Source organism: Ranitomeya variabilis, chromosome 3 (assembly GCF_051348905.1).
Source record: "Ranitomeya variabilis isolate aRanVar5 chromosome 3, aRanVar5.hap1, whole genome shotgun sequence".
In the NCBI taxonomy this organism is placed as follows: Eukaryota; Metazoa; Chordata; class Amphibia; order Anura; family Dendrobatidae; genus Ranitomeya; species Ranitomeya variabilis.
In genome coordinates, this window is record NC_135234.1 from 24,232,996 (window position 1) to 24,259,556 (window position 26,561).

Consider the following 26,561-nt stretch of genomic DNA (forward strand, 5'->3'; position numbering starts at 1 on the left):
TATATTCCACATTTTGTTTTTCTCCATAGCCTGCGGGTCTAATACACCACTTTTTATTCTGTTGATTATATGTCCATCCCTCTTTTTCTGCTACCCTAGAGACATCAATCAACGCTTGGATCTGATCTATCCATTTCTTGCCTCTGATTATGCCTTTTTTTTTTTTTTTTTTTCCTGAATTCCTTCCCATTTTTTCCTACTAAAGGCTTCTGCCTTAGTAACTCCAAACTTACTAAAAATCTTTCTCAACCCCTTAGTGGCATCTTCACCACTTCTCTCCTTTATGATAGTATAGATATCTAATTCTTCTGGTTCCGACTTTGTTTGCTTATTCCCCATTTTCTTATCCTGAGCTTTTCTTGCCCTAGGTGGCGTTTGGGTATGAGAATACCTCGTTACCTTCTTCCTAAGGAGCTAGGATGTTTAACGGCTTCTGCGTACCGTGCTGATGTAAGAAAATCCTGATTCCTACACCTATAGCAAACAACACAAATGCAACCAGACAGAGGATCAAAATACAACGTATCTTGTCCCAGGCTAATTTATCTGTCCTGGGCTCATACTATCATACACTTATCCGTCACCAGGTTTTCGTCAAAGACAGGATCAGAGATTGAACATAGGCGCGGAGGTCTCCCCGAAAGGACGCAACCACGTTGCCCAGTGGGACAGTCACTTCTTCTGTTTCAACACCCTGGGCGGCTTATAGGGCTATTCCCAACTTCCACACACCTTCTATTCACATTCACTCTCATTCAATGCCATACTCCGTGAGGTGGTCAATTCCTAAGTAGTTCAAGAACCCGAGCTATAGGTATCCTCCTGTACTAGAACTACCCGCTAAAGGACACGACACAGAAAATCTTACGGACAGTGCAGGGCAGATATAAGAGATCTAACAGTGTCTCTTACCTGGCCAGGTTTTTATTCATCTGCCGTCCATTATCCCAGATTCTCTTTTCGTTCGTATTCTGCCGGTGTTCTTGAAGGAGTACACAGACCTCGGGTCCCTGTTCAGGCGCCAGGAAATGTCGGGACCACACTCAGTCGGAGCAGCCTTTGTAAGTGGGGAATCACCAGAAATAATACACAAGACACGTCTCGTATAGTATATCACTGGGAAGCCTTTGAAGCACGCCTGCCTTCAAGGTGCTATCCCCTCTTTATATAGTTGTACAAGTAGTTTCAGTGGTTATACAAGTTTTGCTTGTTTAAACAAAGAGAGAAAAGAGAAGACAAAAGAAAACAGTTTCGGCTATGTGATAGTTTCACAACAAACAAAGCAGTACAGTTTCGCCTAAGTGGCAGTTTCACAAACAAAAAATAGGATTTCACACTATGGCTAAAATGTCCTTGAATGGACAGGTCAATATTGATCACAAATTCTTTTTGGTTCATTGAGGTAACCATTTTTGTTCCGCTCTTCACACTATATACAGGGGAGATGACATACAGGTATATACTATATACAGGAGATGACATACAGGTGTATACTATATAAGGGAGATGACAAACATGTATATACTGAGGTGAAAATGAGAGGTGTGAGGGAAAATGAAAAGGTGTGAGTGCAAAATGAGAGGTGTGAGGGAAAATTATGGAGTGATTGGAAAATGACAGATGTGAGGTCGAAATGACAAGTGTTAGGGGGAATGAGAGGAGTGAGGGGGGAAATTAGAGATGTGAGGGGAAAAATGACATAAGTGAGGTGCTAAATGAGAGGCCTGATGGGAAAATAAGAGAAGTGAGGTGCTATAACTAACCACAGATATTTACTATGCCCAGGTAACGCCGGGCTCTTCAGCTAGTATATATATATATATATATATATATATATATATATATATATATATATATATACTGTATATATATATATATATATATATATATATATATATATATATATAGGTTAGGTGACACTTACACTGTTTTTTCCCCAAAAACTCAATAACACCAAGTTTGACAACCTGTTTTGTGTCTGCACCAGCTCTTTTTCACCTATGTCCAGTTTTAAGTATGTCCTCAATATGTTTATGAGCGTCTCTCCATCCCATTATTTCATTAGCCTTGGCAGCAGCTGCCTGACACTGGTCAGTAAAGTTGAGTTTTCTGTCCACCTGTACACACAAGTATTTTTAGCGACAGTTTCACATCCTATGAAAATTGCATGAGAATATGGTCCTTGTCACACTTTACGAAGTGGAGATTTGCCTTATGAATAAACCCTCTAGGTGGGGTATTACTGTCACAATCCGGCAGCTGATACCCACAGCACCGACCATTAAGGCTATCCTGTCCTGTTGGGCCCTATATCGGGTGCATGGCCCACTTACTAAAGTTACTACAGGAAAATGTCAAAAAGTTTCTGAAATACTTTTAGCATCATCCCTTAAATGTAACCGAGAGCCGGATACCTGATATTTGTGGGCTGCTGCACTTTATATTAAGGTTGCTCGACAGGAAGTTCAGTTACCGTACTTGCTGCTTTTCTCTTTCCTCCCACCGCAGATTTCAGAGATGGAGCCTCTGCGATCAGTCCGTCCTCTGATGGTTCTGGTTCTCTTGTATCCGGGAGCTGATTCCTCCGGTAAGTGTCCTCTATGTACTATGTACGGATGGGAGGTGGTAAAACTTGTGTCTCATACGCGGGAACATTTATTGCTGTCAATTTTTCTCTTTATTATTGATAAAGTCCTTATTTTATTCTTCTAGTAAATTAGACCTTTTTTGCCCGTGTTCGTCAAACAGTTTTTGGGTAGTTTTCAGGTGAAAAACTGCTAGAAATGTCACAAAAATGCCAAAAATATCAACTTTTGCCATTTTTATGCCTTTACTGGTTTTATAAAAGTTGGTGAGAGGGGCGATGTCTTAGTTCAACTGACAAAACCATCAAACCATCAGAATTTATGTTAAAAATGTGATGTAAGTTATAACAGAAATGTTCTCCAGACCTGGACTCACAGCGGCTGAAAGATGCAAGTTCATTAAGTGGCGCTTCATTCTGAATTAATTTGTGCTTCTTACTCCGGCGCGCTCTTCTTCAAGGCTGGTATGTAGAAATCTGGTCCTAAAGGGGTTGTCCCGTCAAAACTGATAAGACTGCAGTCGCTCTGTGTGACTGCAGACTTAAGAATCCCCCAGTGAACGCACTGTTCGCTGGTGTCAGACACAAGACCAGATGGTATGTATGAGTTATACATATCCCCGGCCAGTGGGTGTGGCCTTGTTCCATACACTTGTATTGAGCCAAGGCCGCGGCCCATCTAGTGACGTGGACGGCCAGTGGGCGTGTCTGACTAGAGTGCACTGCCTCGCTGGCCAATGGGTGTGGCTGACTAGAGTGCACTGCCTCGCTGGCCAGTGGGTGTGGCTGACTAGAGTGCACTGCCTCGCTGTCCAGTGGGTGTGGCTGACTAGAGTGCACTGCCTCGCTGGCCAGTGGGTGTGGCTGACTAGAGTGCGCTGCCTCACTGGCCATTGGGTGTGGCTGACTAGAGTGCGCTGTCTCACTCCATAAACAGAGCGAGTCTACACCCACTTGTAGGGGGTATGTATAACTCATACATACCCTCTGGTCCTGGGTGTGGAACAGCCCCTCTACAGCTTATTTTAATGCTTAGCGAGTCACGACACCTCTGTATGTAAATCGATCTCCTTGATCTTTCGTGTGCGATGTCAGGCTGCGTACATGAAATTACAGACATATGCAGATCGTCACTGTCCTCACTTCTCTGGATAGTTCTGCCTTTCTGTGGTCACTGGCTTCAATTTCCTGTGGGGCTGAAGGAAGAAAGATCGACCATTGGGAGTCATTTTAATATTTGCTTCCTGTTTTTAACAGTATCATTATCACTACAGGTGGGAAAACAATGACTGATAACACCTCGCTCATAACTCAGAATCCACCATTCACAATAGGTAATGTCACAGCTCACCTCCTCCCTCTGTACAATGACTGCTAACACCTCTATATGCAGTACATAACAAAGGATCAACCATTCACAATAGGTGATGTCACAGCTCACCTCCTCCTCCTGTACAATGACTGATAACACCTCCATATACAGTAGATAACACAGGATCCACCATTCACAATAGGTGATGTCACAGCTCACCTCCTCCTCCTGTACAATGACTGATAACACCTCTATATACAGTAGATAACACAGGATCCACCATTCACAATAGGTGATGTCACAGCTCACCTCCTCCTCCTGTACAATGACTGATAACACCTCTATATACAGTAGATAACACAGGATCCACCATTCACAATAGGCGATGTCACTGCTCACCTCCTCCTCCTGTACAACGACTGATAACACCTCTATATACAGTAGATAGCATAGGATCCACAATTCACAATAGGTGATGTCACAGCTCACCTCCTCCTCCTCCTGTACAATGACTGATAACATATCTATATACAGTAGACAACACAGGATCCACCATTCACAATAGGTGATATCACAGCTCACGTCCTCCTCCTGTACAATGACTGATATCAACTCTATATACAATAGATAACACAGGATCCACCATTCACAATAGGTGATGTCACAGCTCACCTACTCCTCCTGTACAATGACTGATAACACCTCTATATACAGTACATAACAAAGAACAAAGAATCAATCATTCACATTAGGTGATGTCACAGCTCACCTCCTCCTCCTGTACAATGACTGATATCACCTCTATATACAGTAGATAACACAGGATCCACCAATCACAATAGGTGATGTCACAGCTCACCTCCTCCTCCTGTACAATGACTGATAACACCTCTATATACAGTACATAACAAAGGATCAACCATTCACAATAGGTGATGTCACAGCTCACCTCCTTCTCCTGTACAATGACTGATATCACCTCTATACACAGTAGATAACACAGGATCCACCATTCACAATAGGTGATATCACAGCTCGCCTCCTCCTCCTCCTGTACAATGACTGATAACATCTCTATACAGTAGATAACACAGGATCCACCATTCACAATAGATGATGTCACAGCTCACCTCCTCCTCCTGTAAAATGAGTGATAACACCTCTATACACAGTAGATAACACAGGATCCACCATTCACAATAGGCGATGTCACAGCTCGCCTCCTCCTCCTCCTGTACAATGACTGATAACACCTCTATATACAGTAGACATCATAGGATACAACATTCACAATAGGGGATGTCACAGCTCAACTCCTCCTCCTGCACAATGACTGATAACATCTCTATATACAGTAGATAACACAGGATCCACCATTCACAATAGGTGATGTTACAGCTCACCTCCTCCTCCTGTACAATGACTGATAACACATTTATACACAGTAGATAACACAGGATCCACCATTCACAATAGGTGATGTCACAGCTCACCTCCTCCTCCTGTACAATGACTGATAACACCTCTATATACAGTAGATAACACAGGATCCACTATTCACAATAGATGATATCACAGCTCACCTCCTCCTCCTCTTGTACAATGAATAATAACACCTCTATATACAGTAGATAATACAGGATCCATTCAGAATAGGTGATATCACAGCTCTACTCCTCCTCCTGTACAATGACTAATAACACCTCAATATACAGTAGATAGCACAGGATCCAACATTTACAATAGGCGATGACACAGCTCACCTCCTCCTCCTGTACAATGACTGATAACACCTCTATATACAGTAGGCAACACAGGATCCACCAATCACAATAGGTGATGTCACAGCTCACCTACTCCTGTAGAATGACTGATAACACCTCTATATACAATAGATAACGTAGGATCCAACATTCACAATAGCTGATATCACAGCTCACCTCCTCCTCTTGTACAATGACTGATGACACATCTATATACAGTAGATAACACAGGATCCACCATTCACAATAGGTGATGTCACAGCTCACCTCCTCCTCCTGTACAATGACTGATAACACCTCTATATACCGTAGATAACACAGGATCCACCAATCACAATAGGTGATGTCACAGCTCACTTCCTCCTCCTGTACAATGACTGATAACACCTCTATATACAGTAGATAACACAGGATCCACAATTCACAAGAGGTGATGTCACAGCTCACCTCCTCCTCCCCCTGTATAATGACTGATAACACCTCTATACACAGTAGATAACACAGGATCCACCATTCACAATAGATTATATCACAGCTCACCTACTCCTCCTGTACAATGACTGATAACACCTCTATATACAGTAGATAACACAGGATACACCATTCACAATAGGGGATGTCACAGCTCACCTCCTCCTCCTGTACAATGACTGATAACACCTCTATATACAATTGATAACACAGGATCCACCATTCACAATAGGTGATGTCACAGCTCACCTCCTCCTCCCCCTGTACAATGACTGCTAACACCTCTATATGCAGTAGATAACACAGGATACACCATTCACAATAGGCAATGTCACAGCTCACCTCCTCCTCCTGTACAATGACTGATAACACCTCTATATACAGTACATAACAAAGGATCAACCATTCACAATAGCTGATGTCACAGCTCACCTCCTCCTCCTGTACAATGACTGATATAACCTCTATACACAGTAGATAACACAGGATCCACCATTCACAATAGGTGATATCACAGCTCGCCTCCTCCTCCTCCTGTACAATGACTGATAACATCTCTATATACAGTAGATAACACAGGATCCACCATTCACAATAGGTAAAGTCACAGGTCACCTCCTCCTCCTGTACAATGACTGATAACACTTCTATATACAGTAGACAACACAGGATCCACCAATCACAATAGGTGATGTCACAGCTCACCTCCTCCTGTAGAATGACTGATAACACCTCTATATACAATAGATAACGTAGGATCCAACATTCACAACAGCTGATATCACAGCTCACCTCCTCCTCTTGTACAATGACTGATAACACCTCTATATACCGTAGATAACATAGGATCCACCAATCACAATAGGTGATGTCACAGCTCACCTCCTCCTCCTGTACAATGACTGATAACACCTCTATATACAATAGATAACGTAGGATCCAACATTCACAACAGCTGATATCACAGCTCACCTCCTCCTCTTGTACAATGACTGATGACACATCTATATACAGTAGATAACAAAGGATCCACCATTCACAATAGGTGATGCCACAGCTCACCTCCTCCTCTTGTACAATGACTGATGACACATCTATACTCAGTAGATAACACAGGATCCACCATACACAATAGGTGATATTACAGCTCGCCTCCTCCTTCCCCTGTACAATGACTGATAACATCTCTATATACAGTAGATAACACAGGATCCACCATTCACAATAGGTGATGTCACAGCTCACCTCCTTCCCCTGTACAATGACTGATAACATCTCTATATACAGTAGATAACACAGGATCCAACATTCACAATAGTTGATGTCACAGCTCGCCTCCTCCTCCTCCTGTACAATGACTGATAACACCTCTATATACAGTAGACATCATAGGATACACCATTCCAATAGGTGATGTCACAGCTCGCCTCCTCCTCCTCCTGTACAATGACTGATAACACCCCTATATACAGTAGACATCATAGGATACACCATTCACAATAAGGGATGTCACAGCTCACCTCCTCCTCCTGCACAATGACTGATAACACCTCTATATACAGTAGATAACACAGGATCCACCATTCACAATAGGTGATGTTACAGCTCACCTCCTCCTCCTGTACAATGACTGATAATACCTCTATATACAGTAGATAGCACAGGATCCACTATTCACAATAGGTGATGTCACAGCTCCCCTCCTCCTGTACAATGACTGATAACACCTCTATATACAGTAGATAACACATGATCCACCATTCACAATAGGTGATGTCACAGCTCACCTCCTCCTCCTCCTGTACAATGACTGATAATACCTCTATATACAGTAGATAACACAGGATCCACTATTCACAATAGGTGATGTCACAGCTCACCTCCTCCTGTACAATGACTGATAACACCTCTATATACAGTAGATAACACAGGATCCACCATTCACAATAGGTGATGTCACAGTTCACCTCCTCCTCCCCCTGTACAATGACTGATAAGACCTCTATATACAGTAGATAACACAGGATACACCATTCACAATAGGGGATGTCACAGCTCACCTCCTCCTCCTGCACAATGACTGATAACACCTCTATATACAGTAGATAACACAGGATCCACCATTCACAATAGGTGATGTTACAGCTCACCTCCTCCTCCTGTACAATGACTGATAACACCTCTATATACAGTAGATAACACAGGATCCACCATTCACAATAGGTGATGTCGCAGCTCACCTCCTCCTCCCCCTGTACAATGACTGATAAGACCTCTATATACAGTAGATAACACAGGATACACCATTCACAATAGGTGATGTCACAGCTCACCTCCTCCTCCTGTACAATGACTGATAACACCTCTATATACAGTAGATAACACAGGATCCACCATTCACAATAGGTGATGTCACAGCTCACCTCCTCCTCCTGTACAATGACTGATAACATCTCTATATACAGTAGATAACACAGGATCCACCATTCACAATAGGTGATGTTACAGCTCACCTCCTCCTCCTGTACAATGACTGATAAGACCTCTATATACAGTAGATAACACAGGATACACCATTCACAATAGGTGATGTCACAGCTCACCTCCTCCTCCTGTACAATGACTGATAACACCTCTATATACAGTAGATAACACAGGATCCACCATATACAATAGGTGATATTACAGCTCGCCTCCTCCTTCCCCTGTACAATGACTGATAACATCTCTATATACAGTAGATAACACAGGATCCAACATTCACAATAGTTGATGTCACAGCTCGCCTCCTCCTTCTCCTGTACAATGACTGATAACACCTCTATATACAGTAGACATCATAGGATACACCATTCCAATAGGTGATGTCACAGCTCGCCTCCTCCTCCTCCTGTACAATGACTGATAACACCCCTATATACAGTAGACATCATAGGATACACCATTCACAATAAGGGATGTCACAGCTCACCTCCTCCTCCTGCACAATGACTGATAACACCTCTATATACAGTAGATAACACAGGATCCACCATTCACAATAGGTGATGTCACAGCTCACCTCCTCCTCCTGTACAATGACTGATAACATCTCTATATACAGTAGATAACACAGGATCCAACATTCACAATAGTTGATGTCACAGCTCGCCTCCTCCTCCTCCTGTACAATGACTGATAACACCTCTATATACAGTAGACATCATAGGATACACCATTCCAATAGGTGATGTCACAGCTCGCCTCCTCCTCCTCCTGTACAATGACTGATAACACCCCTATATACAGTAGACATCATAGGATACACCATTCACAATAAGGGATGTCACAGCTTACCTCCTCCTCCTGCACAATGACTGATAACACCTCTATATACAGTAGATAACACAGGATCCACCATTCACAATAGGTGATGTTACAGCTCACCTCCTCCTCCTGTACAATGACTGATAATACCTCTATATACAGTAGATAGCACAGGATCCACTATTCACAATAGGTGATGTCACAGCTCCCCTCCTCCTGTACAATGACTGATAACACCTCTATATACAGTAGATAACACAGGATCCACCATTCACAATAGGTGGTCACAGCTCACCTCCTCCTCCTCCTGTACAATGACTGATAATACCTCTATATACAGTAGATAACACAGGATCCACTATTCACAATAGGTGATGTCACAGCTCACCTCCTCCTGTACAATGACTGATAACACCTCTATATACAGTAGATAACACAGGATCCACCATTCACAATAGGTGATGTCACAGTTCACCTCCTCCTCCCCCTGTACAATGACTGATAAGACCTCTATATACAGTAGATAACACAGGATACACCATTCACAATAGGGGATGTCACAGCTCACCTCCTCTTCCTGCACAATGACTGATAACACCTCTATATACAGTAGATAACACAGGATCCACCATTCACAATAGGTGATGTCACAGCTCACCTCCTCCTCCTCCTGTACAATGACTGATAATACCTCTATATACAGTAGATAACACAGGATCCACTATTCACAATAGGTGATGTCACAGCTCACCTCCTCCTGTACAATGACTGATAACACCTCTATATACAGTAGATAACACAGGATCCACCATTCACAATAGGTGATGTCACAGTTCACCTCCTCCTCCCCCTGTACAATGACTGATAAGACCTCTATATACAGTAGATAACACAGGATCCACCATTCACAATAGGTGATGTTACAGCTCACCTCCTCCTCCTGTACAATGACTGATAACACCTCTATATAGAGTAGATAACACAGGATCCACCATTCACAATAGGTGATGTCACAGCTCACCTCCTCCTCCCCCTGTACAATGACTGATAAGACCTCTATATACAGTAGATAACACAGGATACACCATTCACAATAGGTGATGTCACAGCTCACCTCCTCCTCCTGTACAATGACTGATAACACCTCTATATACAGTAGATAACACAGGATCCACCATTCACAATAGGTGATGTCACAGCTCACCTCCTCCTCCTGTACAATGACTGATAACATCTCTATATACAGTAGATAACACAGGATCCACCATTCACAATAGGTGATGTTACAGCTCACCTCCTCCTCCTGTACAATGACTGATAAGACCTCTATATACAGTAGATAACACAGGATCCACCATTTACAATAGGTGATGTCACAGCTCACCTCCTCCTCCTCCTGTACAATGACTGATAATACCTCTATATACAGTAGATAACACAGGATCCACTATTCACAATAGGTGATGTCACAGCTCACCTCCTCCTGTACAATGACTGATAACACCTCTATATACAGTAGATAACACAGGATCCACCATTCACAATAGGTGATGTCACAGCTCACCTACTCCCTCCTGTACAATGACTGATAACACCTCTATATACAGTAGATAACACAGGATCCACCATTCACAATAGGGGATGTCACAGCTAACCTCCTCCTCCTGTACAATGACTGATAACACCTCTATATACAGTAGATAACACAGGATCCACCATTCACAATAGGTGATGTCACAGCTCACCTCCTCCTCCCCCTGTACAATGACTGATAAGACCTCTATATACAGTAGATAACACAGGATCCACCATTCACAATAGGGGATGTCACAGCTCACCTCCTCCTCCTGTACAATGACTGATAACACCTCTATGTAGAGTAGATAACACAGGATCCACCATTCACAATAGGTGATGTCACAGTTCACCTCCTCCTCCCCCTGTACAATGACTGATAAGACCTCTATATACAGTAGATAACACAGGATACACCATTCACAATAGGTGATGTCACAGCTCACCTCCTCCTCCTGTACAATGACTGATAACACCTCTATATATAGTAGATAACACAGGATCCACCATTCACAATAGGTGATGTCACAGCTCACCTCCTCCTCCTGTACAATGACTGATAACATCTCTATATACAGTAGATAACACAGGATCCACCATTCACAATAGGTGATGTTACAGCTCACCTCCTCCTCCTGTACAATGACTGATAAGACCTCTATATACAGTAGATAACACAGGATACACCATTCACAATAGGTGATGTCACAGCTCACCTCCTCCTCCTGTACAATGACTGATAACACCTCTATATACAGTAGATAACACAGGATCCACCATACAGAATAGGTGATATTACAGCTCGCCTCCTCCTTCCCCTGTACAATGACTGATAACATCTCTATATACAGTAGATAACACAGGATCCAACATTCACAATAGTTGATGTCACAGCTCGCCTCCTCCTCCTCCTGTACAATGACTGATAACACCTCTATATGCAGTAGACATCATAGGATACACCATTCCAATAGGTGATGTCACAGCTCGCCTCCTCCTCCTCCTGTACAATGACTGATAACACCCCTATATACAGTAGACATCATAGGATACACCATTCACAATAAGGGATGTCACAGCTCACCTCCTCCTCCTGCACAATGACTGATAACACCTCTATATACAGTAGATAACACAGGATCCACCATTCACAATAGGTGATGTTACAGCTCACCTCCTCCTCCTGCACAATGACTGATAACACCTCTATATACAGTAGATAACACAGGATCCACTATTCACAATAGGTGATGTCACAGCTCCCCTCCTCCTGTACAATGACTGATAACACCTCTATATACAGTAGATAACACAGGATCCACCATTCACAATAGGTGATGTCACAGCTCACCTCCTCCTCCTCCTGTACAATGACTGATAATACCTCTATATACAGTAGATAACACAGGATCCACTATTCACAATAGGTGATGTCACAGCTCTCCTCCTCCTGTACAATGACTGATAACACCTCTATATACAGTAGATAACACAGGATCCACCATTCACAATAGGTGATGTCACAGCTCGCCTCCTCCTCCTCCTGTACAATGACTGATAACACCCCTATATACAGTAGACATCATAGGATACACCATTCACAATAAGGGATGTCACAGCTTACCTCCTCCTCCTGCACAATGACTGATAACACCTCTATATACAGTAGATAACACAGGATCCACCATTCACAATAGGTGATGTTACAGCTCACCTCCTCCTCCTGTACAATGACTGATAATACCTCTATATACAGTAGATAGCACAGGATCCACTATTCACAATAGGTGATGTCACAGCTCCCCTCCTCCTGTACAATGACTGATAACACCTCTATATACAGTAGATAACACAGGATCCACCATTCACAATAGGTGGTCACAGCTCACCTCCTCCTCCTCCTGTACAATGACTGATAATACCTCTATATACAGTAGATAACACAGGATCCACTATTCACAATAGGTGATGTCACAGCTCACCTCCTCCTGTACAATGACTGATAACACCTCTATATACAGTAGATAACACAGGATCCACCATTCACAATAGGTGATGTCACAGTTCACCTCCTCCTCCCCCTGTACAATGACTGATAAGACCTCTATATACAGTAGATAACACAGGATACACCATTCACAATAGGGGATGTCACAGCTCACCTCCTCTTCCTGCACAATGACTGATAACACCTCTATATACAGTAGATAACACAGGATCCACCATTCACAATAGGTGATGTCACAGCTCACCTCCTCCTCCTCCTGTACAATGACTGATAATACCTCTATATACAGTAGATAACACAGGATCCACTATTCACAATAGGTGATGTCACAGCTCACCTCCTCCTGTACAATGACTGATAACACCTCTATATACAGTAGATAACACAGGATCCACCATTCACAATAGGTGATGTCACAGTTCACCTCCTCCTCCCCCTGTACAATGACTGATAAGACCTCTATATACAGTAGATAACACAGGATCCACCATTCACAATAGGTGATGTTACAGCTCACCTCCTCCTCCTGTACAATGACTGATAACACCTCTATATACAGTAGATAACACAGGATCCACCATTCACAATAGGTGATGTCACAGCTCACCTCCTCCTCCTGTACAATGACTGATAACATCTCTATATACAGTAGATAACACAGGATCCACCATTCACAATAGGTGATGTTACAGCTCACCTCCTCCTCCTGTACAATGACTGATAAGACCTCTATATACAGTAGATAACACAGGATCCACCATTTACAATAGGTGATGTCACAGCTCACCTCCTCCTCCTCCTGTACAATGACTGATAATACCTCTATATACAGTAGATAACACAGGATCCACTATTCACAATAGGTGATGTCACAGCTCACCTCCTCCTGTACAATGACTGATAACACCTCTATATACAGTAGATAACACAGGATCCACCATTCACAATAGGTGATGTCACAGCTCACCTACTCCCTCCTGTACAATGACTGATAACACCTCTATATACAGTAGATAACACAGGATCCACCATTCACAATAGGGGATGTCACAGCTAACCTCCTCCTCCTGTACAATGACTGATAACACCTCTATATACAGTAGATAACACAGGATCCACCATTCACAATAGGTGATGTCACAGCTCACCTCCTCCTCCCCCTGTACAATGACTGATAAGACCTCTATATACAGTAGATAACACAGGATCCACCATTCACAATAGGGGATGTCACAGCTCACCTCCTCCTCCTGTACAATGACTGATAACACCTCTATGTAGAGTAGATAACACAGGATCCACCATTCACAATAGGTGATGTCACAGTTCACCTCCTCCTCCCCCTGTACAATGACTGATAAGACCTCTATATACAGTAGATAACACAGGATACACCATTCACAATAGGTGATGTCACAGCTCACCTCCTCCTCCTGTACAATGACTGATAACACCTCTATATATAGTAGATAACACAGGATCCACCATTCACAATAGGTGATGTCACAGCTCACCTCCTCCTCCTGTACAATGACTGATAACATCTCTATATACAGTAGATAACACAGGATCCACCATTCACAATAGGTGATGTTACAGCTCACCTCCTCCTCCTGTACAATGACTGATAAGACCTCTATATACAGTAGATAACACAGGATACACCATTCACAATAGGTGATGTCACAGCTCACCTCCTCCTCCTGTACAATGACTGATAACACCTCTATATACAGTAGATAACACAGGATCCACCATACAGAATAGGTGATATTACAGCTCGCCTCCTCCTTCCCCTGTACAATGACTGATAACATCTCTATATACAGTAGATAACACAGGATCCAACATTCACAATAGTTGATGTCACAGCTCGCCTCCTCCTCCTCCTGTACAATGACTGATAACACCTCTATATGCAGTAGACATCATAGGATACACCATTCCAATAGGTGATGTCACAGCTCGCCTCCTCCTCCTCCTGTACAATGACTGATAACACCCCTATATACAGTAGACATCATAGGATACACCATTCACAATAAGGGATGTCACAGCTCACCTCCTCCTCCTGCACAATGACTGATAACACCTCTATATACAGTAGATAACACAGGATCCACCATTCACAATAGGTGATGTTACAGCTCACCTCCTCCTCCTGCACAATGACTGATAACACCTCTATATACAGTAGATAACACAGGATCCACTATTCACAATAGGTGATGTCACAGCTCCCCTCCTCCTGTACAATGACTGATAACACCTCTATATACAGTAGATAACACAGGATCCACCATTCACAATAGGTGATGTCACAGCTCACCTCCTCCTCCTCCTGTACAATGACTGATAATACCTCTATATACAGTAGATAACACAGGATCCACTATTCACAATAGGTGATGTCACAGCTCACCTCCTCCTGTACAATGACTGATAACACCTCTATATACAGTAGATAACACAGGATCCACCATTCACAATAGGTGATGTCACAGTTCACCTCCTCCTCCCCCTGTACAATGACTGATAAGACCTCTATATACAGTAGATAACACAGGATCCACCATTCACAATAGGTGATGTCACAGCTCACCTCCTCCTGTACAATGACTGATAACACCTCTATATACAGTAGATAACACAGGATACACCATTCACAATAGGGGATGTCACAGCTCACCTCCTCCTCCTGCACAATGACTGATAACACCTCTATATACAGTAGATAACACAGGATCCACCATTCACAATAGGTGATGTCACAGCTCACCTCCTCCTCCTGTACAATGACTGATAACACCTCTATATACAGTAGATAACACAGGATCCACCATTCACAATAGGTGATGTCACAGCTCACCTCCTCCTTCTCCTGTACAATGACTGATAACACCTCTATATACAGTAGATAACACAGGATCCACCATTCACAATAGGTGATGTCACAGCTCACCTCCTCCTCCTGTACAATGACTGATAACACCTCTATATACAGTAGATAACACAGGATCCACCATTCACAATAGGTGACGTTACAGCTCACCTCCTCCTCCTGTACAATGACTGATAACACCTCTATATACAGTAGATAACACAGGATCCACCATTCACAATAGGTGATGTCACAGCTCACCTCCTCCTCCCCCTGTACAATGACTGATAAGACCTCTATATACAGTAGATAACACAGGATACACCATTCACAATAGGTGATGTTACAGCTCACCTCCTCCTCCTGTACAATGACTGATAACACCTCCATATACAGTAGATAACACAGGATCCACCATTCACAATAGGTGATGTCACAGCTCACCTCCTCCTCCTGTACAATGACTGATAACACCTCTATATACAGTAGATAACACAGGATCCATCATTCACAATAGGTGATATCACAGCTCACCTCCTCCTCCTGTACAATGACTGATAACACCTCCATATACAGTAGATAACACAGGATCCACCATTCACAATAGGTGATGTCACAGCTCACCTCCTCCTCCTGTACAATGACTGATAACACCTCTATATACAGTAGATAACACAGGATCCACCATTCACAATAGGTGATGTTACAGCTCACCTCCTCCTTTGCTCTTTATAATGACATTTAATCACACAACACACTCATTAGAGGTTTCATTACCTAGTATAGGGTTTACCTATAAAGAGGTTTTCTAGTTCTTCTCCAAAAATCCATTCAAGCTTTTTTTTTTCTTCCCCACCATAATATTTTTCTCGGTCTTTTTATCTGAGAACTTTGAGTTTTGGAGACTTCCTGTGATACCTTTGCTATAAAGAGGCGCTATCTTTTGCCGGCGCCATTGAATAACTGGAGGGAGGAGTGGGGGGATTAGAAAGGCAGCAGTGCGGTGGGATGAGAGGAGCAAATAATTGGCTTAAGATCCAGCACAGGCAATTATGGAATTGCGGCAACTTGAAAACTGACACAGCAAGAAGTGTATCTTATTTGTTCCCACGCCTGGAGCTGTGGCATCTGAATGCAAGGGAGAAAGGCGCAAAAGAGCAAAAAAAAATAAATACTGTTTGGGAAACTTTAAGAAAAAACAACTAATTTTAAAAAATTAGTATTCTTTAAGGGAAGGTGATAAAGAACCACGTCTGGAAATGGAGCAATGATTTCTTTAACTTCCTAACATGACTTTCTTACTTTCAGATGTGGTGACGGTGAGAAGAGGCGATCCTGCTGTTCTGCAGTGTGAGGTTGATCCTGGAGACACGTTACTATCAGTTACATGGAAGCTTCGTCTATATGATTCATCCTGTGTGATATCATATAACATAGAGGAAGATAATAATAAGACGTCATACAGCTCCTGCAGCACAAGGATGAGAAGTGACCATTTATCACTGACCATCAATAACACTGAGATATCGGATGAAGGGACGTACGCTTGTCAAGTGGTGAATGATTTTGCCAAAATTACCCAATACTTTTTACTACAAGTATTAGGTGAGTAAGACCTGGCGCCATTCCTTATACTATAAGGCTGTCGCACATTTTTCCTTTGATAGGATCATTCCTGTACACATCGCAGAATACATCATCATCCGCTGTGTAAATAATATTCTATAACAATTCTTGTCCATGGAAACTTCCCACTGTCATGAGAATAGCGTGAGTATACTTTAGTAATGATGGGCAAACCCAAACGGCAAAATTCGGGGTCCGTACTCGATACTCAGAGTCCGAACACAGACTTTTCCAGGATGCTGTGTTCCTGTTTAGAATCAGCAGCACAAACAAAGCTTGTCAAGTATTAGCATGATTGTGATTGGCTGGCGCAGTATGTAAAAAATAAATAATTAAAAAAAAAAAGTCATGGGGTCTCCTCTATTTTTGATAACAAGCACAGGTAAAGCCGACAAATGTGGGCTGCAGCCTGCAACTGTCAGCTTTATCTCGGCAGGTTACCAAAAATACTGTAGAGGTGTCTCCATGACGTTTTTTTAAAATGATTTAAATAAATAATTTAAAAAAATGTCGTGAGGTCACCTTCATTTTTGATAACTAGCTAAGTGAAAGCAAACAGCTGGGGGCTGGTATTCTAAGGCTGGGAATGGGCCATGGATATTGGCCCTCCCCAGCCTCAAAATTGCAGCCCAAATCTGCTCCAAAAAGGCGCATCCATAAGATGCAGCAATTCTGGCACTTTGCCTGGTTCTTCCCACTTGACCTAGTGCATTGGCAAGTGGGGTAATAGTTTTGGAGTTGATGTCAGCTGTTTTACGTCCGCTGACACCAAGCCCAAGGGTTAGTAATAGAGAGGAGTCCATTAGAAACCCCCATTACTAACCTCATAATCAAAAGTAAGAAAGACACAGAAAAAAGTTCTTTAATTGAACACAACACTCCCCCACAATTACCCTCTGTGATAACACAGTATGTAATCTTAATTATCCTGATGTAAATTCAGTAATTCAGGAGGCATAGACTGTTATCTATATGGTGACTTTTGAATGTTTGTGTTTTTTCTTCAGTTGGTCAAGAACCATACACTGTTGTCATATGATTTTTAAATGTTGATTTTTTTATATATTTGAATGACCGATGTTCGCCTCTTATGTCAGCTCCTACAACTTATTGTCTGCTATCTTTGTAAGACAGTGATGCAGTGTCATTGAACCAAGGATGTTTGAGTCAGCAGAAGGTTGAGACTCTGTAATTTTGCACCATCTTGGATATTTTGCTGGGACTGTTCTATCTGTTATTTGCCGGTTTAATGGTTCAATAAAGTATTACCACACTGTTTTACTCTTACCCTGTATTGTTTAAGTAGTATTACGCCCTCAGCAAAAGGAGAGCCGGCATTAGGTGGGATGAGCCTTGGTCCATGTGGTTTCGGCTAGTGGACTAGGGCACCTGTTGACCCCCCTGTGTCTCCACACCCTCTTTTACCCATTTATTAATGTAAAAATAAAACATCACATTTACATTTATCTGTCTGCCGATAATCCATAATGCTGATGACCCATGATGATTCCCAAAACCATTTCCCCACTTGCCAATGCACTACGGCACATGACAAGAGCCAAGGCTAAGAGCCAGAATTGGTGCATCTAATGAATGCGCCATTTCTGAGGCAGCTGAAGGCTTGTGTCATTAGACTGGGAGGGGGCCAACATCTATTGCCCCTTCCAAGCCATTTAACATCAGCCTGTAGCTGTTTGTTTAGCCTTTGCTGGTTATTAAAAATAGGAAGGACCCAATGCTGTTTTATTTAAATAAATTAAAAAACAACAGTGTTTAGTTCCCACATTTTTTATAAGCAACCAAGCTAATGCAGACAGCTGGGGTCTGGTATTCTCTGGCTGGAAAGGTCCATGGATATTTGGCCCTCCTCAGCCTAAAATTAGCAGCCCTCAGCCATCCCAGAAACAGTGGAGTCCCTATTTTTAATAACCAGTAAAGGCTATGCAGACAGCTGTGATCTAATATTAATAGCCTACAAAGCTTCAGGCCCTCGGCCTCAATAATGACAAATGCACAGTCATGCCTCAGATCTGAACTGTCAATCAGGAGGGCATCGTTTCCTGGCAAGCAGGACATCAGGAGGCAGAGAAGCGGAGTGCTCCTCCAATCATGCTCAGCTGGTTAGGAAAATTAAAGGGGACTGTGTGAGCAGCAGCAGACAATAGCAGAGTTTTAGCTCCAGAACGCATGGGTGAGTCGCTCTGCGGAACAAAACCCAACTTCACCACCAATGAGTGGACCTCCATGCAGGATATGTGTGCTGTGTTGCGCTGCTTGTAATATTCGAGCAACATGACCAGCGTTGATAACACCATCCTCAACATTACGATACCACTTGTATGACTGGTGGTTAGTTCGTTACTGCCGGTCAGAGGCTGTTGTCCCCACGCTGTCACACAGATGACAACATGTGAGCAAACAGCTGTGACCAGCAGTAAAAAGTGCTGTCTGAGAGTCTGATGAGGGCACTACTTTCATCATTCTACACCTGGTCTCGCTGATAGCAGCGAGAGCAGGTGTACAATGATGGGAGTATTCACCAGTCGGCGCATGTGCATTTAATAACTAAATAAAAAAAATATATATCTGCGGGTACCTCGATTTTTGACCACCAGCACAGGCAAAACCGAAAGCCCTCTGCTGTCAGTGTTATCTTGGCAGGTTGTCAAAAATAGGGTTGTTTGCCATGTCGCTTTTTAAAATAATTTAAGTAAATAATAAAATAAATGGCTGATTATGAGGATGACGAGAGTAGTACTCTCATACCGATACCCGATACCAATACAAGTCAATGGGACTCAAGTATCGGACGGTATTCCTGATGGTTCCCAGGGTCTGAAGGAGAGGAAACTCTCCTTCAGGCCCTGGGATCCATATTAATGTGTAAAATAAAGAATTAAAATAAAAAATATTGCTATACTCACCTCTCCGACGCAGCCTGGACCTCACCGAGGGAGCCGGCAGCGTTCTGTGCTTAAAATGCGCGCTTTTACTTCCTTCCGTGACGTCACGGCTTGTGATTGGTCGCGTGCCGCCCATGTGGCCGCGACGCGACCAATCACAGCAAGCCGTGACGTAATTTTCAGGTCCTGGATGCCTAATTCTAGGCATTCAGGATTTTAAAATTGCGTTCCGGCTTGTGATTGGTCGCGTCGCGGTCACATGGGCGACGCGACCAATCACAAGCCGTGACGTCACGGGAGGCAGGAAACGCGCGCATTTTAAAATTACGTCACGGCTTGTGATTGGTTGCGTGCCGCCCATGTGACCGCGACGCGACCAATCACAGCAAGCCGTGACGTAATTTCAGGTCCTGAATGCAGAAATAGGCATTCAGGACCTGAAATTACGTCACGGCTTGCTGTGATTGGTCGCGTTGCGGCCACATGTTGTTTCGATACCGATACCCGATACCACAAAAGTATCGGATCTCGGTATCGGAATTCCGATACCCGCAAGTATCGGCCGATACCCGATACTTGCGGTATCGGAATGCTCAACACTAGTCGTAACAAAGGACCTGACCTAACCGGCCACAGACTCCAATATGCTTCCAAACAGTGTTGCGGGCACATCCCGCTACCTACAACTCTACCCAAAACCACCTGCTTTCCCCTACCCAGCTGATCGGTCTTCGAACGCCTAATCCAAAAAACGATACCACCATCCCAAAAATCAACATCTTCCGCCAGAAGACCACCCGCTTTTTCTTTGCTCGAGGAAACCAACTCCCCCAAACGCAAAGCCCAAAAAAATGCCAACGAAAATGCCAACCGAAAAAGTACTACCTCGAACTGAGAACAACAAATGTCTCCTAAGGCCTCCCCCAACCGCTGCAACATCCCAAAAGAAATGGGCCTGCATTATCAAAAGACACGTTGCCCTTTCGAAAACCTTTTAATGCCTGTCTTATCACAAAATCTTTTATCACGTCCTTCGAACCTTGCAGCTGAAAACCGAAAGCCAATCCTGCAATAAATTTGATCAACTGTGACACAGACCAACCCCATTCAACCACCTTACCTATCAGGGACAATAACGCCAGTGTCCTATTGCTGTCAGACTCGACCGAGCCGCATTGGACCAACCAACTTTCCCACATACCCCATGCTGCTGCATACTCCGACCATGTCCTGCTCGACACAGAAGCTTGGATCAACCGACCTCCCCTTCCACAACAATCTGCCACAAATGGGGGGCCCCCTGAGGAAGTGTTACGAAACGCGCGTCGGGGTTCAGGAACGGTGGCACGGACATCATACCTTATGTGAGTAATGATCCCCTTCTTTTTGATTGCCCGATTATTTGATTTATAGTGCTCTGGCTAAAGATTAAGGAAGCACCGAGCACTTTTGATATACATGCTGGATGGCAGTAAAATTAAGTTTAAGTCTCGTTTAAAGCTTCCAGATGCATTTTGTATATATATAAGGATCCATGGGCATACTAATAATAGGCTGCTATTTATTGTGAGACTGTTGTTGTCTCTCAGAGATAGGGGTGATTTATTTATATATGTACATATTGGAAATTTTTTGCTCACATATAGGTATCTAATTGATGTTATGTGTATGTATCCGTTCCTTTTCTACATTGGAGATTTTTTACTGCTAAAATTATGATTTAATATATGTTATAATTATGAATAAACATCACAATATTTAAATTCAGTGGAAATTGTGTTTTGAGTCTTGTTGCGTTGAGGCAATTTGTGATTCAATTTTGGGTTCTAGATATGGTTCAGGCAGTTTTTCTTGCTGCACAGCTCCTTCTCTCCTCCACCATTCTGCATCACCTTTGTTTGCTGCAGGCGTCAATGTAGGACCATAATATTTTTTTCAACAGTGTTGCTGACTCTAGTTTCAACTTTTATACTACTTTTAGGGTGAAATCAGTAAAAATCATCAGATATCCACACACTGTCTTTCCTCACAATAAATACATTTTTTCTTGGCTTCTAGGATATAAACTTCGATTTGACAATATCTGGATAATAATCATCACAGTTATCTTCACCGCACTCTCCGCGGGAATTCTTCTGTACCTGAAAATCAAGTGCCAGGTACTAATATTATTATACTAAGTATTGATATAATGATGGAACAACCCACAGCTCGCTATATAAATAATGTCACAGTATAGAGGGAATGCTTTAATGCTCACAGTGGTGCTTGAAAGATTGTGAACCCTACAAAATTTTGCATTTTTCTGCATAAATTTGTGCCAAAATTACATCAGATTCTAAAACTATACAAAGAGAACAAAATCAAACAAATGAGCCAATAATTGCAGACATTTTTTTTAAATGAGGAAAATAATCCAAAATCAAATGTCCATGTGTCTATGAGTGGTAAAAGTATGTGAACCTTTGCTTTCAATGTCTGATGTGACCTCTTGTGCAGCAATAACGGAATCTAAACGTTTCACGGTAATTGTTGATTAGTCCAGTACATCGACTTGTAAAGGAAAAAAAATAGACTAAGGGTATGTTCACACTTTGCAGATTTTGCTGCGGATTTTTCCGCAGCGGATTTGGAAAAACCGCATTGAAAAACCGCTGCGGATTTTCCTGCGGTTTCTTCTGCGGATTCCTATGCGGGTTTTCAACCGCACTTTCCTATTGGTGCATGTTGAAAACCGCTGCGGAATCCGCAGAAAGAAGTGACATGCTCCTTCTTTTTTCCCGCAGCAATTCTGCACGGTTTTTAAAGGGATTTTCCGCAAAGTGGGCACAGCGTTTTTTGTTTTCCATAGGGTAACATTGTACTGTACCCTGCATGGAAAACTGCTGCGGATCCGCAGCAAAATCTGTAAAGTGTGAACATGCCCATAAGGTTCAGCTGTATAAAGAGAATTGTTTGCAATTTTATAATAATGCAAATTGCATAAGTCTTTGGGCTTAAATATAGATATTTAGAAAGGGCATTTTATTTATTGGGCAACCTTTTTAAATTCCTCTGACTGTGGATTGCTGGAGTCGAAATTCTTTAGCGATGGCTTTCTAACCAGCCCTGATACAATTCCACAAATATGTGTTCTGAATTTCTCTAGTTCTTTAAATAAAACAGGTCACCCACTCACATTTGATTGAAAATATGAGACTTTAATTTAATCTTCAAACCTATCTACTAATGTCACGGGTGTGTCAGGTGCAACAGACAGTCACTCTACATCTGGCTGCAGAAGATCTTTGTGTTTGGCATTGCAAATGCCTTCTTAATCATTCTGACTGTTGGACCCAGTGCCAACCTCCCTCCGGCTCTAATTGACACACCTGGACCTTGGTGTTTATAAACTCCCAGCCTGCTTCAAGGAGTCCCTGGTGATATTCACTTTTTCCTTGTGAAGGATTGGAGCTGTTCTACCTGTGGGGGCAGCAGTTATCCCTTCTGATAGGATGCAGTGCTCTTTCCAGCCTCTAAATTGCATAGCAGGACCAATCTGTTCATTTTATTCTCTGAGTTAACATCCACTCTTTTAACTCAAACTGCTACAAAGCACCCTTTTTATATGTTACATTTATAACACTGGTGTCTTTTTATGTGACCAAGAGGCCGCTGGGTCCCATTGGGACACTGGGGGCTGGGGAAGACAGTGACCTCAGCAGCCTCATTTTTACACGTCTTTTTGCCTCTGGAACGCCTGCCAGGGCCGTGGGGTACTGGGTCTGGTACTTAAGTGGATGTGTCACGGTGGTGGCAACCCAGTCTGTGGCCCTGGGTGCCCATGTAAAAGGGATAGTCCTTAAAGGGGTTATAAATAAAGTTTGTGTTTGTGATGCCATCCGTGGTTTTCAGTCAGGGATGACCGACGCTGCTTTAAGGGGTCCTCTGGGGTGGTGTTATGGCAGCTGAGATGGTAGGGCTTCCCACAGGTGAAGCTGGGTCCCCAGGGCTCCCGGTGTATAGATGAAGATGGTGAGTAGTGCAGCAAGAAATGGAGGACACGGGTTTGCAATATCTTTACCTGGTTTACTGAAGATCTCAGGCAGCCACAGTCCAGGGCACCGAATCACAGGTACAGACAGGGACCGGCCGGCTCAGAAGCAATTTGGGACTCCCCCTTACCAGGTGGGGTTAGAAGCCTTCCCCTAGCACTGTGGTGTAGTTGCTTGCTACCCTAGGCCTCTCACAAGGTCCTCACGTGTTCACTCTGTCCTTTGTGAAGGTAGGACACTAACCTGTATGACAGGTGGCTTGAGTCTTTTACAGGGTCTCTATCACGACCCGGGCTTTATGTGCCACTGTGTCTCCAGGTGTTAGGGTGGGCAGGTGACAAGTAGTCGAGCTGTCCAGCCGGTTTCTGCTGTGAGTCTTGGAGTCCCTCACAACCTCGGTCTTCTGGCTACTGGTTTCTGCGCTCTGCAGGGAGGTAGCTCAGTCGCAGCTATTCTCCCCAGGTGATAACTTCGCCTTTACTTCTTTCCTCCTTCATGCTCTCTACAAAATGTTCTTTTCCTTTCTCTTCCTTTTCCAGGAGCTGCAGCACCCTCTTGGCTGCACGGCCCCTCTGACTTTCGCTCTCTTCAGACTGCTCCAGTCTGCTGTCTGGCACTAACTAACTCACTTTCCCTTCAGACCAGAAAATATATTTATAGGCAAGCCACCCCTTCTGGCCTGGAGTGTGCACATGTTGCATGCTTGTGATTACCTGATAAAAGAGGTCCTTCCCTGCTTCCAAGTGTGACAACACTCTCCCCGTGAGACCCTGGGGTGTCACACCTCCACACTTGCGGATCTTCTATTCTATTCATATAGAGTGTTCAGAGCTCAGACATTTCTGACATACTTTACTTTTTCACTAATATCTATTTTTGTGCACAAATCTGAATGTTGTTAACATTCTTCTCATTTTATAAAGTCTTTCTTATTACATTGAGTAAATTATATATTTTTTCTTTTTAAAGGGATAAAATATTCCTGGAGATGAAAGTAATGAAGACTGATGATAAGAAATAAGGAATTCTATTCTCTCGAGACATTAAATGATCCCGGATGATCTTTTCTTGATACTCTCATCATTACTAATTTTTCTTTAATTTCTTTACCTGTAAATTTATATTTTCTTCAGTAAAGATTTGTAAACTCTTTTAGTGACGATCATTTATAAAATTGCTGGTCAGGAATCAATGGAATTTTCGGTACAATCTTTACTGCTTGTTTCATGCTAAATTAGAGATCAGCAAATTTATTTAATTGGAACTGAATTTTACTTGAATCTTTAAAAAAATTGTTTTCCTCAGAATGTGAATTTTTTGTACTATGGTCTGCACAAATTCAGCAAAATGGTGACTGGCCAGCAAAAAGCTAAAAAAAAAAAAAGATAAAACAATTATTTCACAGCTCTCCGTTCCGGATACCTCTTCTGCTTGTTTTCCACTCTTCATTTTGGAGCACATCTTGTTACCATTGGCACTCTCTGAAACTTCACCAGGAAATCTGGCCGCAACTCGTTTCTGGACAACACCACAAGAGGGCAGGGTCATCTTGAGTCTATTTGTTGCATAATGTCGCTGCAACTTAACAATGGGCATGCACACTGACATTACGAGCGTAGTTGCACACTCTCAGCTGGGCCTTCCCTCTGCGACATAATGTCACGATATGTGTCACAACTTTACAACAGACTCTCTAGGTCTGGACTTCTGGCTGCCACTAGGCTAAAGATGACCTGTGCTTGTGCAAGGTTTCCCAAGCCTGGTCAAAGCTGGGACTTTTGGCCTAGCGTAAAGATACAGCTCACAGCAGTAAGAAAATGTGATTGAGCCAGGGAGCTAAGTGGCAGATGCCCTAAGGGCTGGTCACCTACTGACTGACTGTTCAGGACCGCCAGGTGCTTCAGCCGTCAGCCGCAAAGCAAATTAAATCAGAATGACCTCATCCATTTAGTAGAGCAGAGAAGGCAGTGTCAATGTGGAGAATGAGACATCTTGATTCCTTAATTCTTGATTTCTTAAGGCATTTTATCTAAAATTTTTCTCACATCTCTTTAATGATAACAAAAACCTGAAAAAATTCAGTGACTATTTCCCTGGT

At 42.8% G+C, this 26,561-nt stretch overlaps 1 protein-coding gene across 1 annotated transcript; it reads left to right on the forward strand.

Moving 5' to 3' along the window:
* The first annotated feature begins 2,500 nt into the window (after positions 1-2,500).
* On the forward strand, positions 2,501-25,815 carry LOC143817905 (uncharacterized). Its single transcript, XM_077299374.1, has 4 exons — positions 2,501-2,587; positions 17,209-17,505; positions 22,488-22,588; positions 25,433-25,815. Exons 1-4 carry the CDS (start codon positions 2,518-2,520, stop codon positions 25,436-25,438), a joined length of 474 nt encoding a protein of 157 aa, XP_077155489.1. The 5' UTR covers positions 2,501-2,517; the 3' UTR covers positions 25,439-25,815.
* The last annotated feature ends 746 nt before the right edge of the window (positions 25,816-26,561 follow it).